The sequence below is a fragment of the Chelon labrosus genome, assembly GCF_963514085.1.
Source record: "Chelon labrosus genome assembly, chromosome: 18".
NCBI lineage: Eukaryota > Metazoa > Chordata > Actinopteri > Mugiliformes > Mugilidae > Chelon > Chelon labrosus.
The window spans coordinates 4,089,085-4,107,590 of NC_140351.1; the positions used below are offsets into that span (position 1 = coordinate 4,089,085).

The 18,506-nt window shown below is 42.6% G+C and overlaps 1 protein-coding gene across 1 annotated transcript in view; it reads right to left on the reverse strand.

The window, feature by feature from the left end:
• Positions 1-18,506, reverse strand: part of svila (supervillin a) — a gene marked incomplete at its 3' end in the record, with an annotated part of 48,648 nt that overhangs the window by 16,164 nt on the left and 13,978 nt on the right. The window contains 9 exon segments of the mRNA XM_084566563.1: positions 1,138-1,270; positions 3,001-3,142; positions 4,825-5,320; positions 7,123-7,441; positions 7,877-7,972; positions 9,838-9,974; positions 10,418-10,482; positions 13,473-13,507; positions 14,707-15,537. Coding sequence (XP_084422689.1) covers positions 1,138-1,270; positions 3,001-3,142; positions 4,825-5,320; positions 7,123-7,441; positions 7,877-7,972; positions 9,838-9,974; positions 10,418-10,482; positions 13,473-13,507; positions 14,707-15,537 — 2,254 coding nt within the window.

Genomic DNA, 18,506 nt, shown 5'->3' on the forward strand with positions numbered 1-18,506 from the left:
TATAAATTATTTGTAATTTTTATTCCATTGACAAATATGGAAGTATAACGGTGCAAAAAACTAAATTTAATTTCACATTTTTTTATTTTATTTGAATTTTCATGTTTAGAAATGACCAAATATTATAAATTTAATTTAATTAAAAGCTAACATTTTGACAAATATGGAAGTCGAAGGCTTCAAAAAATTAAATTCGATTTTACCCAATTTTTGAATTTGCAAGTTTGAAAATTAACAAATACTATATATAAAAAAAAAATCCAGAAAAATAATGACAGTTAGATCAAATGAAATGGACCATTAGCAATTAAGAATATTTATTTACTGACAAACCAGAAATAGCAAAATGTACTTTCCTTTTTAATGGTCAGGATCAAAATGGTCAGCTCTAACAAATTTCACATAAATCCTATCTTGTAAATTATATTAAATTTGAAATTTTAAGTTTAAAATAAAAAGTCCAGCTATAAATCTGCCGTTTCACATTAAAATATTTATTTTAATGTTTTTTTTTCAGACTTTAAACTTGTCAGTGACAGACTTCCATACAACTGTAGTGATAACAGCATTGACTGTGTGACACAGTGTGACCAGATCCAGATATTACAGAATCTATTCCACAGCCAGGACTGGAATAAACGCAGATTATTTTATCTCTCGATTCAGTCCAAGAACAAAAACATGCAACAGCTGTTTGAGACAGAACAGAGGAACGAGACAAGAAAGATCAAAAGACACAGACGTGGACAAGACGCAGCCTCTCTGTTTAGAGATATCCAAAGACCGTTACCAAGGGATCTCTGCACAACTGAAAATAAAGAAAATGTTTTTGTTTAATGCACAAACTGAATTCTGAGGCTGATGCAGGAAACGCTTGTTGTGTGCCACATCAAATGATTTAAGTTTCAGTGGTAAGCTGCTGTCTGGGTCTCTGGATGCGTTCATGTGCTTGACTTTGCTCTCACGACTGGAATTCAGACGTTCGTTTTGAAGTAATTAAGATGTGACACCAGTATTGTTTTGACGTGACTTGAACGCAGCACACGATCGTGACACGGCGTGGGAAACCGGAGGCGGTCTGGGGCTCGTCTGTCGAAGTGTTAAGTCAGCAGTGAGTGTTCACGTCGAGTCGGTTACCTTCTTCTTGAAGCTCTGCTCCACCTCCCAGAGCTGAGCGTGCTGCTCGCCCACGGCGATCTTCACCACATCTTGCTTCCTATTGATCCTGTTCCTCCAGTCATCCTCGCCGCTCTTTTTTAACAAGGCAACTCTGCAAGAGATGGGGTGGAAGGATCAGAGGCACAGCTGGAGCGTCTCCAAATTTAGCCAAGCACATTTTCCGTTGTTACAGAATCGATTTAAAAGACTTTGTTCTGCACTAATCTCTTACTAAATTTGATTTATCTTCCACCAGATGACAAGTTTAAAACCGCTTGAAAGTCTCTCTATTCAGTACTTGCTGGAGTGGGAGCCAGGAGGCGATTAGCTTAGCTTAGCTTAGCTTAACACGAAAACAAAAGGACACAAAGAGCCAGGTAGGCTCAGTGAAAGCTAAAGCTTGATTAATGCATTATGTTTCATCAGTCTAATAAGTGCACAAACCAAAATGTAAAACACAAAAAGTTGTGGAGGAGCTATTTCCCTCCATAAGCAGGAATTTTTTTTGGTATCTTGACGCTAATATGACGTTTGCAGGGAAGCAGAGGCAACAGACTCTCAAGAAAAAGCCCATAAATGAGTCAAAATATTAATTTAGCGTCTCCAGGAGCTTGGAGAGTATTTAAAAGGCTCAAGGTTTGACTTTTCTGTCTCTACTTGGCTGGACTTAGGCAGATGCTCAAGGTTTCTTCCATGCCACCGTCGCCTTAAGGCTTGCTCTGTTGGTTTCAGGCCAGATGTTGTAAAGCGCCTTGAGCCAATTTGTATTGTTACTGACGCTATATAAATAAAATTTAATTGAATTTAATTGAAAACCTGCTTTTATATCCAGTAGAACGCACCAGATGAGTAAAGAGATCTCATTTCTGAGTTGGGAGCAGACAAAGAGCCGTTAAGTTAGAGGTCAGGGCGCTGGCAGTGCCCCCTGCCCCTCTCACAACCGCCCCTTTTGTGACAGATTGAGTAGACGTCCTGTTCCGCCCCGGGGGGTGGGGGGGCTCCAAAAAAAAAAACAGGATGAAAAGTGAATACATGTGACGCCAGCTGTATCTGGGATACGGACCGCTGCCTCCAGTGGAAGGCTTTGAAAGCAGAAGTCGATGCAAAGCAGCCTGGTGTGACATGTGGGTATAAAAAGCGACGAGCCGACTGGAACAGGCAACCCTTCAGTATGTGTGCGACTCAATTATGTCATCGATCAATTTAGGGTGTTATATTTGCTCCGCGTTTACCAGCGTGACCTGCAGTCAATTAGCACAACGTGACATAACAGGACTTATGTAATGATTGGTTTGGGAATCAGCGACTGAGCTGGAAAATATTTAGACACAGACTAACGCGTGTGTGTAGAGTGCAGTAGAAAAGTCTGATTTTGCATAATTTTTTTGCAGTTACAATTTATTCACGCAAAATTCCTACTATATTTTAAATTTAGTTGCATCCAAATGCTTAATTTCTGCAGCAGCAGCAGCAGCAACAGGGGTGGCGTTAAATTACAAATCATCTTGTCTTCGTGATCTAATTTTCAGTTTCCATCTAAACCACGTTTCAGACCTTTTATTGGATACGTTTACTGAAAACCAATGCAAAAGGAGTTTATTTCAAGCTATGCTAAAATAAATGGCATTCCAAACAAATGAAAAGGTTAACAGTGTTTACATGCATGAGGTCGGACATGTAGAAAAGATTATTTTAGAAAGGTCAAGACTCCAGCAGCTCCTGGTCTTTCTACAGTTTCTTTTCCTCGTTGATGCACCTGAGACGCAGGTGAAGTTGCACCAGATATAAAGCAACTTTTTGCAAAGATTATTTCAGATGCACGACGACAAGTGGCTCGCTCACCTGTCTCTGATGGACATGTGTCGGGCCGTCATCATGTCGCTCGTCTCGTCTCCACTGTACGCGTCCCCTTCCGGAGGCTGACACCCACTCCTGGGAGAACCAGATCCTCGTCTGGATGTCACCGCGGCGGACTCCTGGAAATCTGTGATGCAAGCAGACGGTGGGCGAGTGAAATCGATGACTTGACAGCGGTTATGTAAATGTCAACAGTTACAGTCTCTCGACCTGCAGGCTCAGCGGCACCAAACAGGCTTTCACTCACTCGCGAGAAGCAGCTCAGACACTTTTCCACAGCTTTAAACGTCTCTGGCACAGCTGTAATCAAATAACCCACGCAGCAGAAACACTGGAGCTCTCTTGTCCCAGGAGAACTGCTCTATCACCCTGCCTCCCTCCCCCTCCGCCTCAAAACGACCATGACAGACTGAAATTTTGTTTGTCTGACCGTTTTGTAATATCTCCTGACGGGCTGCACACCGACGCAGAGACAATCAAAGTGTCTGGCTCAGAGCTAACGCTGCTTCACACATAAAGGAAGTCTGACAAAAACCGCAATATCTGAGCGTGACGAGTTTTACAGACGGTGCACACAGGAAATGTGACAGGATAAGAAGTGGTTGACTGGTGACTGAAACAGACGCTGGTGTTCACACAGGCCCACAGTTTGCTCTTTAAATATTTAAAGCCTTCTTGCCAGCATCACCTTGCTTACTTTTTTATTTTTTAACCGTTGTTCTGTTAAACCCACATCATAAACATAAAATAAAATAAATAAATGAATCAGTACACTAGCACTTTATCATTTTAGCAAGCTAAAACATGCTAATTAGCACTGTTAAAGTGTTTAAGGAAGTTAACACCATTTTGTGGTAAAGTACATTTTAGCCTATTAGCAAGCTAACATTCATTAACTAGCATAAACCACAGCTACTGGGTACTGGTATTAGCATAGACTGATGGTAGCCTAAATATTAAAAGAAAGACAATAGGAAAGGTCACAAAGAAGAAGTTCTGCAACATAACGCAAGCAGTTTTGCTAAACGATGCTACAACGAGCTAATTAGCACTGTAAAAGGGCTAAAAGCTAACATCTTACAACTACAAACACTCCTCACATCCTGTGTTGTGAATTACAGGCATGAATAAAGGGTTATAAACGTAACAGGCTAATGTGGAAATGCTCACTGATGTAGCCTGTTAGCAAGCTAACATTTGTTAATTAGCATAAACCACGGTTGCTGGGTAGCTACTGGTCTTAGCGTAGCCAGATGGTGTAAACTAGCAGTGGACAAGTAAACATCCAAGAAAAGATAACAGATAACATTTTAGCATGCTAAAACGAGCTAATTAGTACTGTTAACGGGTTAAAAACTAACATCTTATAGCCTGTTAGCAAGCTAATAGTTGTTAATTAGCATAAACCATGGTCAAATCCACAGTTACTTTCCAAACAGTTCTACCCTGGCCAGTTGTAATTATAATAAATGAAAAATATTACTCTTGAATGCAAATGTTAGCATATTTATCACCAATTAGCATAAAATTAGCTAATTACCACAGTTTTTGTTGATGATTTTCTTCTTTTAAGGGAAACTAACATCGAACAACTATTTATAACAAACGTCCCACGTCTCCCTTAAATTCTAACATGTACCACGGACTAATATCCAGCTGCACATTACCACAAAACCAACTACATCTGGGAACAAGTTGTTTTCTTTAGTGTTATTATCTGATACTGTTCTTTGCAAAGCTTGATGTTAGAAACTTATGATGCACAAGTAAACATTAAAGGAAAAATAACAGACACAACAAAGTTTTTACCTCCACTGATGGTTCTGGTTCTCTGGGTGTCTGAGTGGTATCGTTCCTCCCTCAGATACCCCCGGTGCTCCTGCTCCTCCTGGAGCATGTGGCTCTCCGAGCTTTGAACACCTCCCTCTTCTCTCCCTCTGGAAAGCCACCGCTGCTGCTGCTGTTGCAGCTCCTCCCTCTCTTCCTCCACCTCCTCCTCCTCTCTCCTCTCTCTTTCAGTCTGAGGCTGGTGAGGAGCAGCCTGTCTGATGGCTCCCTCAGGGGATGGCAGCTTCCTCTTTCCCGATCCCAGATCAGCTTTGTCCTCACCCTGGGACGGGACTCTGTATCCGTGCTGGTCCGAGGATTCCCGGGTCAGAGACCGGTCAGAGGTGGGGGCGACTGCTGCCCTGGTGATGTGGATGTCTCCGGCGTGGTCGGTGGACACGGTGCCTCCTGCTCTGAGTGCGGAGGACGGCGAGGAAGAGGGGAGGTGTCCATAGCGAGAGCCTGCACCATTTTGAAGCTGTGCAACCAGGATGTTAGAAACAAAAAAAGAAAAAAAAAAGAAGTGGGTCAGTTTGCTGCTGAGGCAGAGGAACGGGTCAGGCAAAGTGCACACACAAACACTTGAGAGAATCACGCTGACTAATCTCAGCCTGACTGACTCACCACACTTCCTGACCATCAAAATCAAAGGGCAGCCTATTTCGCCAGCCAGTCGCAGCCCACATCACAAAAGCCATGCCAGCAGTACCCCTACACACAGTGCATCTAGCTGAAGCCAGAACTCACACTATCAAGTATCTAACTCTTATTAAACGTTAATAAATCAGAACTAACCTGACGTTTCTGCAGAGCAGTGAATGAGAAGCAACAGTAAATGTCCATGGTCTTGCAAAATCTTCCGTCTAAATTCCCGCACCAATTTTCTTTCTTATGTGCAACGAGTTTCAAACGAGCTAATGACAAAAGGCTGCTTTCAGTGATGCCTAACCGCAGATAAAACCGTTTCCCCCTCTCCTCTCCTCTCCTTCACCACAGAGGCGTCTTTCAAACCCCTCATCCATCCACACATCACGCAGCCTCTTTATTGAAAACAGCGTTGAGTCAGGACTTTATCAGAAGCCGGGGCCCATGCGCATGTTGTACACTCATAGTGAAATCACACCAACGTGGAGACGAGCCACAAAATAAGATGAGATGCCACACAGCTGTTCACAGAAATGGCTGGTCATTTCTGAGACAAGCGCTGCGGCTGTGTCAGCCTTGCGGAGGCGGAGGCGAAGGCGGTGGTTTTGTTCTTGAGGAACCTTACGTTTTGGTGCTCTACGGGGCTGTCACACAGATCCTGTTCATCCCCCGTGTCTATGTCTGAGAGCTCCTGGAGCAGAAACAATTCTCGATAAAGAATTCAAAGACGGACACTGTCTACACCGACGGCACGGACACAAGCAAAGGAACGTTTTAAATCTTTTCTTTTTTCAATTTTCGAGACGGAGGATGTAGTTTCTTTTCTTCTGCAGCGTCTTGAAAACCAATGGAACAAATAAAAATAAAAAAAGGATCTATTTTGATCAGTTTATGTACGTAAACATCTGATAAATAAACATTAATACGCGATAAGCATGCTAAAACATTAAAGAAAGCTAATATCTTCTATCTAAATAGAGTTTAATTTCTTTTCCCCCTTCAGCTTATTACATTTTTACTTCTAAATTCATAGTTTCATTCTATTTATTATTATTCTTCTTCCCAGCATCACGTATTTTTTTATTTTAAAAGCGTCGTTCTGTTAAACCAACATCCAAAATATAAAAATAAACTAAAAAAATAACATTATACGCATTTGTTTTTAATGTTAGCATCGGTATGCTAACATTCATTTAGCAGGTGTCATAGTTTAGCATTTTAGCATGCTAAAACATGCTAATTAGCTGTTAATTAGTGTTTCCATTTCTAATTAGCTAATTTCCACAGTTTTCTAATCTAACATCTACTTGTTACAAATGTCCCATAAACCATAAACCTTATTACACCTGCTACTTGCTTATAAAGTAATAGTTTTTGTACATAGCTAGTTCAATATATGCTAACTTGGTTGCCTTCATTTTTCCAGTTAACAATAGTTGTGTTAGATGTATTGAAACTTCTACTTGACTGATCATTTTGCACCAGTACTTTCTTAAAACAGGACATTTTCTCATTTTTACAATAAATAAAATAAAACAAGAGCACGTAATGATGAAAAAGAATCCACAAATCAAAGTTTAACTCCACTCTTCTGGTAAAAAAAACAACAAACAACGCCGCTTCTCCCTGCCTCACCTGTTCCATATCTCCCAGTGTGATGGGCTGGGTCTGGTAGCGAGCGTTGGCCCTGCGCTGGCGCGTGTCCCCCCTGGTTCGGGTGACCCTGGTCGGGGGCTGAGCCAGCCGGTTGAACAGCGCCATCTTTTCTGCCAAGCTGAGCGTGCAGAGATCAGGCTCGTCCTGACCCTGACTCTGACTCTGCTTCTCGACCTTCCCCTCCATTGAGGGCGCCTGCTTGGAGCTCTGGATCTCGTCTCGTGTGTCCTGCATCTGCCGGGCCTGTTCCCGGGCCTCTTCCCGGGCAGCCGCGGTCCGCTGTGAGGACGCCTGCAGGCTGAGGGGCGCACCACACCCAAGAGAAAAAAGGAAGGAGAAAGGGAGACTTCTGGTAAGCATTGAAAAAGGAGCTCATGCAGGATAGTAAGTGACATGCTACAGCACCGTGATCTTTAAGCATCTAACCCCATACTGTAAGAGTCTTAAAAGCAAAAAAGGCTTCTTAGACATGCAGGGTTAGTAGTGCACACCAAACAAACCCCTTCTTCTTGTGCGTTATTTAACAATTCAACCATGTAGTTTCCTTTAATCACACAGGAGCGCTCTGAAAACATTAGCATCAAACCTTTACACGACCAAAAGAACTCCATCCTAAAGGTTAAAGAAGAACCACGCTGAATCAGCAGCACCAGTACGGATCAAACACGTTAGTCAGAACACCGCAGGTCAAACGTGAGCGCTCATATCCGTGCACACGTGTCGCGCCGTCTACCTGTGCGGCAGGGCAGCGCTGCAAGCTAGGGTGGGGCTATGGAGGCGTGCTACAGCGGTGTGGACGGCCACCGTTTGTGGCGCATGAGAGGGGACGCTACAGGGGTCAAGGGACAGGAGGAACACACACGTAGATAGGTAGGTAGGCAGAGAAAATACAAAAAAACAAAATGACAAACAAGGTGACTTACAGGTGAGGAAGGGTTCAGATAGCAAATACATCAGAGTTTAGAGATAACGGCTGGAGGTGCAAATTAAAATTTCATTTCAGAATTCGTGGTTCACACAGAAATGAAATTTTTGAATCCAGAACAGAAAAGGTGGTGGATTAGATTTCAGGATGACAACGTAACGACAGTACAGGTGGAAGAACAATAGATTATAAAGTCGGTGATGGTTCTCAGTCATCCAGGTCACGGTGTATCCTAAAATATATATATAAACGTCCTCTACAAGTCCAGCTGCCCTTTTCTGGGACACATCATAAGTCTTGCTGTCTTTCCTATTCTTAGTGTCGAGGCATGAGGATAGTTTATAGAGATATTTGACCCCAAAATAACTTGAACTGGACTTTCAAAGGGAATAGTTTGAGAAGAATCCACATGTTCATATTCATATACCTTCTATTCCATCACTCTCATGTACGTTAAGTCTGGAGTTAGCTTAGCATAAAGACTGGAAACGGGGGGAAACGATTAGCACGGGTCTTCTTTTAAGTAGATCTTCTAGCTGTTTTTTATTTACCAACACTTCCGACGTCCACTCACTTGACAAAACATTATGTACACGATTGAAAATGAAGTAGAAACGGCGTCAGAAAGGTGGTAATTCAACTGTACGATCATTTTAGAGGATGCACTTTGTGGTGCCGTTAAACTGGATTGAATTAAACACCAAAATGTTTCTGTTATTTGGCCTAAAATGTCAAAATAATAGGAACATGTGTCAGTGCAACATGATAAAACTCAATAGTACGATGCAAGACGCTGTCTCACTGAGTCTTAACTTGTTTCAACTTGTGTAGAAAGTGCTAACTTCAAACTATATACCAGTTTTTAAATTGTGCTGATAGACCAAGTAAAACTAGACTGACTATAAATATTTTACGCCATGCTATTCCCTGAATATTGTTAGTTTCAAAGACTCGAAAGCAAAAATCAAAAAAACAAAACAAAACCTGACAGCTCCTTTCTTATTGGTGGAATAATGCATCAATCAGCCAATCAGAAAATTACATGGCAATGGTTGCTAAAGACGAGAGAGGAGCTAGTTTTGAGAATTGATTGAGGTTATTTTGTAAATGGTTGTAAATAGTTGTTCAGAAAATATTACGATGCATTGGCTGCATTGTAATATAAATAATTGTAAATAACTGTTTGCTAAACTTGCACATAAGCCTTCAAAATTTACCGTTTAAATTTGCCCTCTCAGTTAATGGTTCGTTAAATATATTTGTTGTTTTCACAGTGACAGATTTAACTTTTTCCTACTCTGATTTTATGTTTTTAGTGGTTTTAGGTCCAGTGTGTTAATACAGAAGGTCAAAATGAGAAAAAGCCAAACATGTGAGGTTGTGCTGAAAAGAATGACACCAAACAAGACAAGGTAAACTGTTTTTAAGATTAAATATAACGGCCAGTTATACTCTAGGCCCCAGATGGTTCAACTAATGCTGAATACCAGAGACTTCATACCTGGGCTGTTATATTTGAATGCATTTATTTTCACTGGTGTACCTAATGAACTGGCAAGTGAGTGTATACTATGTGCAAAAATACAAGTAGCGTTTATGAGGAGTTATATCTGCAGCTTCCCGTGCCGTCTTCCCATCTTTATGCTAAGCTAAGCTAAGCTAACTATATCTTGACTCTAGCTCTATGTTTCAACTGCAGATTGATTTTCTTTTAAATAATAATTTTGTGCCTAGTCCTTAAACCGTAGCTTCAAATGAAATAAACTTACGTGGCTGCGATGACGACTTCCTCAGTGGTGACCGGCTGAGTTCTAGATCGGTCTTGCGTTCGTCTTAGCCTCCGGTCCACGGCTGCGTTCCTGGACCGTAATTTAGGAATTCCTCCATCAATGCTCTTCTCCAGTTCCTGGGTGGAGAGTAAACACGGAGGACTAATAAATAATCAACAGAACAATGCACCTTTCTTTAAACCCCTGCAGGACAGTCTGCAAGAAGAGTGACGTTAGCGTTCAGCTATGCACAGAGGCATGAATATGTCTCGATAAATTAGGATGACAAAGATTAAAGACGGATCAACGAGTGGATTAAGATCATATCTGTTATCAAAGACGTTTCAAAATCAAAAGTATTTATTGACTTGAGCTCAGGCTGCTTCAGGATCAGTTTCATCTAAACGTTTCATTTCTAAATCCTCAAACTATCGAGAGGACAGAAAACAAACATCTGATGGAGTCCGTGTTTGTGTCCAAGACTGGGCTTAGTGTCTGAGCTTGGTGTTTTTTTTTTTTTTTTAGAATCGGCATGAAAGAAAACAAAGAGGACGAGGACGAAGATGAAGCTGAAACTCACCCTGAAGAGAGAACGCTTGGCTGCGACGCTCAGCTTGGCCCGTTCATCGAGCTTCTCCTCGTCTGCTGCAGAGACGGAGACAAAAAGGGACGAGGCATTGTGGCATGTTGGACAATGTGCTTTCTTGTTTTTAACCAGTAATTTGTACGCACAATGCATATACACCAATCAGCCACAACATTATGACCACTGACAGGAGAAGTAAATAACATTTAAACCGTCTTGTGACAGTTCAGTGTTCTGCTGGGAAACTTCTGGACCTGGCATTCATTGGTGTGGATGTTACTTAGACATGTAGCACCCACCTAGACCAGACCAGGCACCCCCACCCCATAGCAATGACACTCCTGATCCACAGAGGCCCCCCCCACTAACAATATCCTGTTCCCAGTCACCACAGGACACCCTCAGAAGGCCCACGTCCATTCTCTGATGAGTCAAAACTGTTTTGAAGGCACAAAACTAGGAAGGTGGTCATAATGTTACGCCTGATCGGTGTGTACACGTCCCCCTCATCATGATATCATTACATTTGACTTCATCATTACTCACTCATCAACACCGTCTGGCCAGATAGCTGAGAGCAAACACTAAACCTGTGAGTGGCGTCATTTGAGGAGACGTGAGAAGCCAGACAGGTGTGAGAGGATTGACTACACACACACACACACACACACACACACACACACACTCTCACTCTCTGTAAGACATATGTCATGACATCACCAAACAGCTATTCCCTTTGACTGACGCCGCTGAGCTGAACTCTGCTCCATATAATTGGCGTCCCAGCTGAGTGTGTGTTTATTAGAAGCAGATGAGCTCCGGGTGAAGCTGCTGTTGTGCTACTGTGAGCGCCATTAATGACTCTGTAAACTCCCCGTTAAATACAAATAAGAAGATTTGAGTCATCTGGCCTCTGGGCTATTGTTGGAGCGTTGATGTGAAGCCACTGAAAAGTCACATTTTAGTCATTTGGCTGAAGCCGTGTTAATTATCCTGATTTAATAGTCAGTGTTTACCACAGAATGGCGGACAATAGCACCTGAAACAGTATTATACGACAACACAAAGCTTAAACGAGGGCAGCAGAAGTGGACGGAGACATAATCTGTTATCTAAAGCTTCACCCCTCTTCACACCTCTAGACTGCTGAGCCTCGGGCTGATAACGGATTGTTAAAGAACCATTCACTGAGGAAAGATAACGGGATCAAAACAGATTCTTCCAATTACAGGTGAGTATCTGGTCGTTTCAGACCTCAGTCATGTGGGTTTCAGGTGCTCCCAGATGTTCCTCACCAGACTTTTAGAGCTAAAGAAGCTACATGTAGAGTTTCTCAAAGACATTTTCCACGTCCAGTTCTCCTTCTTGGACACACCGTGACCTGGATGAGACACTACAACCAACCTGAAGCCGTAACTTCACTTACTTGTGAATCCAACCACCCAACGACGTGGAAAAACCTCAAGAGTAATTAAATCTGTGCTGGTATCTGAGAAACAAGAGTCCTCCGGTCAGTTTAACCCTAACCCTAACCCTCGACCTAACCCGAATAACCACGGAACAAAAATGATTAAATCATCACTTTGACTGCTGTAAACGTCCCATCAAATATTACACTACCTGCTTGAGCAATCCTAACAGTCACATGCATACACTCAGCTTACAAAAACATGAAATAAATTAAAAATTTTAAAAAGGATACGTTACTTAAAATAAGCTAAATCAATCTGCCAACAAGTAAATCTATCTATTCTCAAAGATTTCTCCAGATTTTAGACCAAAATCAAGTAGATTTGTGTCGATGCAAGGAAAATATTTAGAGAACAGTTTAGTCAGTAGCAATAGTTGAGACTTTAAAGGCGGCGCCGTCATTGATCTGGACTGGATTTCATTGTTTCATTGCCAGTTCATTAGGTACACCTGTGAAACGTTTCAGCCCGAGATGCAGGCAATACAAGATTATTCCTACCAGCTTACACCTAGGAATGGACCAGTTTCTGGTTGTTTACACAAACAAGCAAGTTTCAGTAGGAGTTTCCTATTTAAACCTCCAACTTCCCACCAGTTCCCTGGAATTGAAGAAGCTACTGGGATGAAACGTCTTCTCAAAAAACTCTACAAGTCCAGTTGCTTTATCATGACCTGGATGACTGAGAACCTTCACAGACATAATATACACTCAGTTGCCAGTTCATTAGGTACACCAGTGAAAATAAACGCATTCAGTTATAACAGCCCAGTCATGAAGGTTCTGGTCTAGAGTATAATTGGCCGTTTTTTTTTTTTTGACCACTTTCGGTTTTACCTTTCACAATTTATCTTTAAAACGGTTTACCTTGCCTTGTTTGGTGTCATTCTTTGCAGCACAACCTACATGTGTGACTTTTTCTCATTTTGACCTACTGTATTAACACAGTGGACCTAAAACCATGCTAAAAACATAAAATGTGAGTATGAGGAAGTTAGTTTTACTTGGCCTATCAACACAATTTAAAAACTGGTAGTCTGACTGCGTCTTGCATCGTACTATTGAATTTTATCATGTTGCCAAATAACATTTTTGTGTTTAATTCAATCCAGTTTAACGGCACCGCAATAAATTAATGAATCGCATTCAGCCGAAATCCGTTTGTTTTAATATGATAAGACGACCAGCTCTGACAGAGCGGTTGTTGCACTCGTGTTCATCTAAAACCTTTAGAGTCGTGCTCGATATAATTTTAAGCATCAACTGAACTAAGAACCGGGAAGAAAATCTCAAAAACAAGTTCGTAAAGATGATTAATATAATCTAGGGACAAAACACTGAAAGGGAGTCAAATGTTCAAGCGTATTTAGGCTTGATTTAAGGTATTTAATCTTAGTTAGATTTCAGTTTTTGCAGTATATTACAGCCAATACAGTAGTTCATTTACTTTACTTTGATTTGTTCTACCGTACAGATGTCCTGTTTGTCTTGGTAGAGATGTATCTGAATGCAACTAATACTAAACGTCTATAAGTACATTTATCAGCAAATAAACGTGCAACCTTGTTAAGGATGACTTACCTTCGGTTGAAGCAAACTCTGAACTCACACAGGACCTTCAAAGAGGCAAAAGAGAAGAAAAAGATAATGAGTAAAAACTACTAACATCCACGAAACGATGCAAACGAGAAGGCGGCGGTTGAACGAGCGAGGAAGGCTAGTTAGAGGTCGGTCATCGATGGAGCGGAGATGCAGTGAAAAGTCTCTGGTATGCTGGAAATGTGACGGCGCGTGTTAGGAACAGAAAAAAAAGAAAAAGAAATGGAGGGGGAAACACAGTCAAGCGGACTAATCTGGAGAATTAGACGGCATTACAGAAGTCTGCTCGGCTCCATGGTCCCGGAGCGTGATTCACCCACAAAGGCCAATTCATGCTTCCTCTGAGCGGTCACATGTGACGACCACTAGCCAAGGCCCGAGCAGCGGGACCTTCGGCCTTTAAGCTTGCCCCTGTTTGCTTAATGTTGTTAAGAGTGAAAAAAATAAAAACAGACATCAGGTTTATTATACGAGTGTTTCATTCCCATTGGCCTGCAGCGCTATGATCCAGCTCATGATATTAATCTGATTTTAAACTTGATAATCAACCAACACGAGATTAGAATCAACATTTCTGTTAAAAAATAAAACCTTGCATGATTTATTTTTTATTTTTCCACATGCACGATCAACGTGGACGTTCTCCAACCCAGAGCAGTACCTATCAGTCTCCTGACGCTCAGCAGAGGTGATGGGCTGCGTCCTAAACCTCTCTGAGGTCTTTCTACTCTCCCCGGGATTGATATATTGCCGGGGTCTGCGCCCCCTCTCCCTTTCCCCTCTCCACGGGGCCTCGAAGCCCCCTTCAGCCGCCTCGCTGCAGGGGGGGGACGCCCCATTAGAGGCACGGACAGATGGAAAGACAGAAAATACAGCGTGGTGAGACGGACGGAGCAGAAAACAAATGGATTTGTTAAACAGCGTTGAGCGTTCGATCGCACTGCTGTTTTTTTAAATGCGAGCACAGCCATGCAGATTTATTAACAGTTGCACAAAGTCACGGCGTCATTAAAAAAAAAACTAAAAAAAAAACAATTATGCGACTGTTGGAGGCTCGGTGTTAGGCGATTAATGCATGAAGATTAGAAACTGTGCAACAGAAATCACTCCACAGCAGACCTAGTTGCTTGTTAGTCGTTCAGCCGGTGTTAGGTAAGAAGCGTGAGCTCCACAGCCAGCGAGCAGCGGTTAGCCGAGGGTCGTACTTGCCACCTACAGGTTATTCCTGCGGCTGGTCGGGGGGGTGGTGGCGCTCTCCATGTAGGAGTGTCTGAGCTGGGCCACAGAAACCCCACGGATGTCCTGGTGACTCTCTCCATTACTGAAACCATCCCTGGCGTCACGACTGTCCTGGAGGTTCCTCTGATTGAGCATCCGTGCGTCGCCAGCACCTGACACCTGCCGGCTCACGGCTGCGCTAGGGGCGGAGCTTCCTCTGGGCGCTTTGTGGATGTACGTGGCGTGTTCCTGCTCTCTTGTTCTGGTTTCTGCAGCCTGCACACGGGAGACGTGCTCTGCTTCATCCCACCTGCCTCTGCCTCCTCTGAATCCTCCTCTTCCTAGTTCCTCTGCCTCTACCTCCCGTCCCTGACTGAGGCTCTGCACCCCGGACATCCCCACCTCGTCATCCCCTCTTCCTCTTCGTGGGTCCTCTGTGCTTCGCTCCCTGCGGCGGATTTCTGAGGGCAGGACTGCCTTTCTGCTCCTCAGAAGGCCCTCCGTCTTCACACCCTCAGACTCCTCCGTCTCCTCCTCCTGGACCTGTTGCTGCTGCACGGCTCTAGATGCAGGACCAGACGTCATGGACAGGTAACTGCCGGCTTCTTGTCCTCCCTGGGGACCGGACCTGGTGAGCTGAGCTTGGGGCTGATGGTGCAGGTGGGAGTAGGCCGAGTGGGGGGCCGGTTGGTCTGTGTGGTAGTACCGGGTAGAGGTCTGAGCCTGGGGCTGAATTTGTCGGCGGTAAACCGGAGCTTCGGTAACATTTCCCAACTCGGGGCTTCTCTGGCGGCCCTCCTCCCTGGCAAGCCTCTCCCTAACTCTGATTCTTCAGGGAGACAAAGGACCGGTTAACATTTAGGACACAGAACATATGTCTCAGACTTGATCTAATAACACAGACAAACACAACAAACTGATCCAGAGGAATCAATGGAGGACATTACTCCTTCTCTAAGTTGTTATTCAGACTGGGTACAGAACTGATCCTTTCTGATTAAGTAACATAAAGGTAAATATCTAAAGTTGACAATGTTAAGAGTATTTTTCTGAATTTGGGCTGCTACAGCAAGTATGGCATGTCTGTATTCCTCAGATTAAAGATAGTATTCTGATTTTAAGCAGAATGTGTACTTTGATTTGCAAGCTTGAAGGTCTGTTCAGTATTCTGGTGTTTCAAGTTTGCTTTTAAAATTGAAATTAAAACTGGAAAAACTACAGTTATTTGATCTTTACAAAAAAAAAAAAAAAGAGAAATACTAAAACTTTTTTGGCTAAAACATTAAGACTTGATGTTCTTTCTATTAACATGATTTAAAAATAACTTCTGGTTTTATATTAAATCAAATAAAATCTAATTTAAACTGAAAATCAAATAAACTTTTACCTTTTATTTTATTTCAGAGTCTAAAACCAAACTTGAAATACCAAAACACACACACAGACCCATAATGAAGCAGAGCAACTACGTGTTATACTTCACACAGGCATAGCATATATTGATATTTGAAGAAGGCTACTTCTAAATGAGCCGTTTCTGTAAATTATGCATTTATGCAAAGTGTGCTTTTTCTTTTTGCTGCATATGAACTCCTGCTATTTTTGCATCTATTGCAGTTCTTGCAGGATTTAGCCGTTAGCAGATCCTGTTCCTCATACAGACATCAATAACTGGATAACTGGAAGTAAACCTCATGACTATCATTTCTAAGCACAGTTACACAACATATATACCAATATAAGGCATGTTAAACCTTGCAAGCATTTAAACTTTGCATTTTTATTCTAATTCAGACTCTTTCCTCTCTCAGATTTGCACAGATGAGGAAAATCTTGACCTAAAGAGTCTCGATGGATAAAGACATGGTTTAATCCTGCATTTACAGTTGTTTTGTTGTTGTTTTTTTTCACATGGGGATTAAGTTGAACACAGCAACAGGTACACATGAGAGATGGCGTTATGGCTCGAAGCGAAGGGGGCCGGAGCTGGTGGCGGTGAGGATCAGAATGACGACGACTCTCAAAGCTCAAAGAGCAGAGCTTCTTAAACACTCCTGTCTTCCAGTCGGACAATCGGGACCCAAAACAGAGCGCAGGATCATCGTACGAGACGAAACCACATACGTAAATAAATAAATCAGAAGCAGCTTTGGGCCCTTGAGGTTTAAGAAGCACTGCTCGCAATGGGTTGGGGGGTATTTTTGGTTAAGTTGAGCTGAAATGGATGAACACGGTAAGTGATGCTGAGGTGAGACACAACCAGCCTGGGTGGTACCTGGACGGCCAGTTGATGAGGGAGTGGGTGTCGCCCTCAGCGTCGGCCTGGAGGAACCAGTCAGTGCTAAGTTTGGTCCTCGCACTGCACCGGTGGGGAAACATGTGAGTGGGTAACAGTCTAGATCCAGAGCTACTACTACGACATTACACACACCAGTGACTTTACATTGAGCCTGACCACCGACGGGATCCTGAGAATTCAAGTCCCGCGTCATAAAAAAACACTAATAAATCTCTCATTCGATTGACTTAGGCCACAAAAAACACCTTTGTTACGTGAGGAAATAAAATCCATGTCATCAATGCATCATTGTGTCCGAAGAGAGGAAAAAAAAAAGTCAGTGAGCTCTTATCTAGCGAAGCAGATATTCAGAGGAAAGGCCAACCTCACTCCACCAGAGCCAGATGAGTCATGCTGGACCCTCTGGTGCTGAGTAAAGAAAAACAGCCTGCCCCGTCTCATTAGGCTCAGGCCCGAGTTCAACTGAATCTAACAGAGTGTCTCTTAGTCATGAAAACAGAGAGAGAGAAAGCAAAAAAGAGCTTTAATTTAAGTTAGAAAACGCAGCTCGGCGTCGTACCTGAAGGGTCCACGAGACCCGAGCAGGACGGACGCTCCCAGTCCGACTCATGTTACATGTAACACCCCTATCCCACTTGTTTCCTGTCCTAACCTATTGTTCTGTGCATTCTGCATCACGCTGCTCACGCTGCAGCTTCGATCACCCTCAGGACTTTTCGTGTTGGGCCTGGCTGCCTGCTCCTGTCCTATTAGGTTTTGGATGCCATTTTTTAAAAAGCACATTGGGTTAGAGTTCCCACAGGGAACGTTTTGAATGAGCTCCAACTCGCAAAGATCTCCAAAGTGAGTCGTCATTTACAACCTGTTTGTTTCTTACTCTGCCTCGTTTCCCCTCGGTTATTCTTTTAACAAAAGCACGTCACGTGATTATGTCAAATAAAAGAGAAATACTTTCACGGAATTATTTTCAATGCTACGATTAATCAAGACAATATGTTGGAAAAAAAATGGATTCAGGCAGAATTAGATGATAAATCAGAAAGAAGCACGTTCATTTATTTCTGGGACATCGACAAGCTAAAACTAATATCTGATGATAAAAACTATGATGAAATCTTAACGAGACGGGACTAGAAAGTTATTTGATATGATGAGATTCAAAATACATTGGCTCAAAATGTGATTCCCTGCCGTTAGACTGATCTCAGCAGCCAACCAGAACTATCTGATGAACTATGAAGTAACTATGAAGTAAACGAAGCCTCATCCAAGTACTTTACTAGTTGAAGTTGTTGCCTTCTGATCGTTTACTGACACAGATTCAAACAGCGGACAGTAGAGTGGAGTTAGCACTAACGCCCCCAGAGGACAAGCAGTTTCAGAAAATTAATGAATGAATGAATGAATGGACAGTAGACTGGATAATAGATTAGCATTTAGCAAACTAATATTGTCTGTAAATGTAGATCCTAGAATGAATCCTTCTTGTATATGCTGCC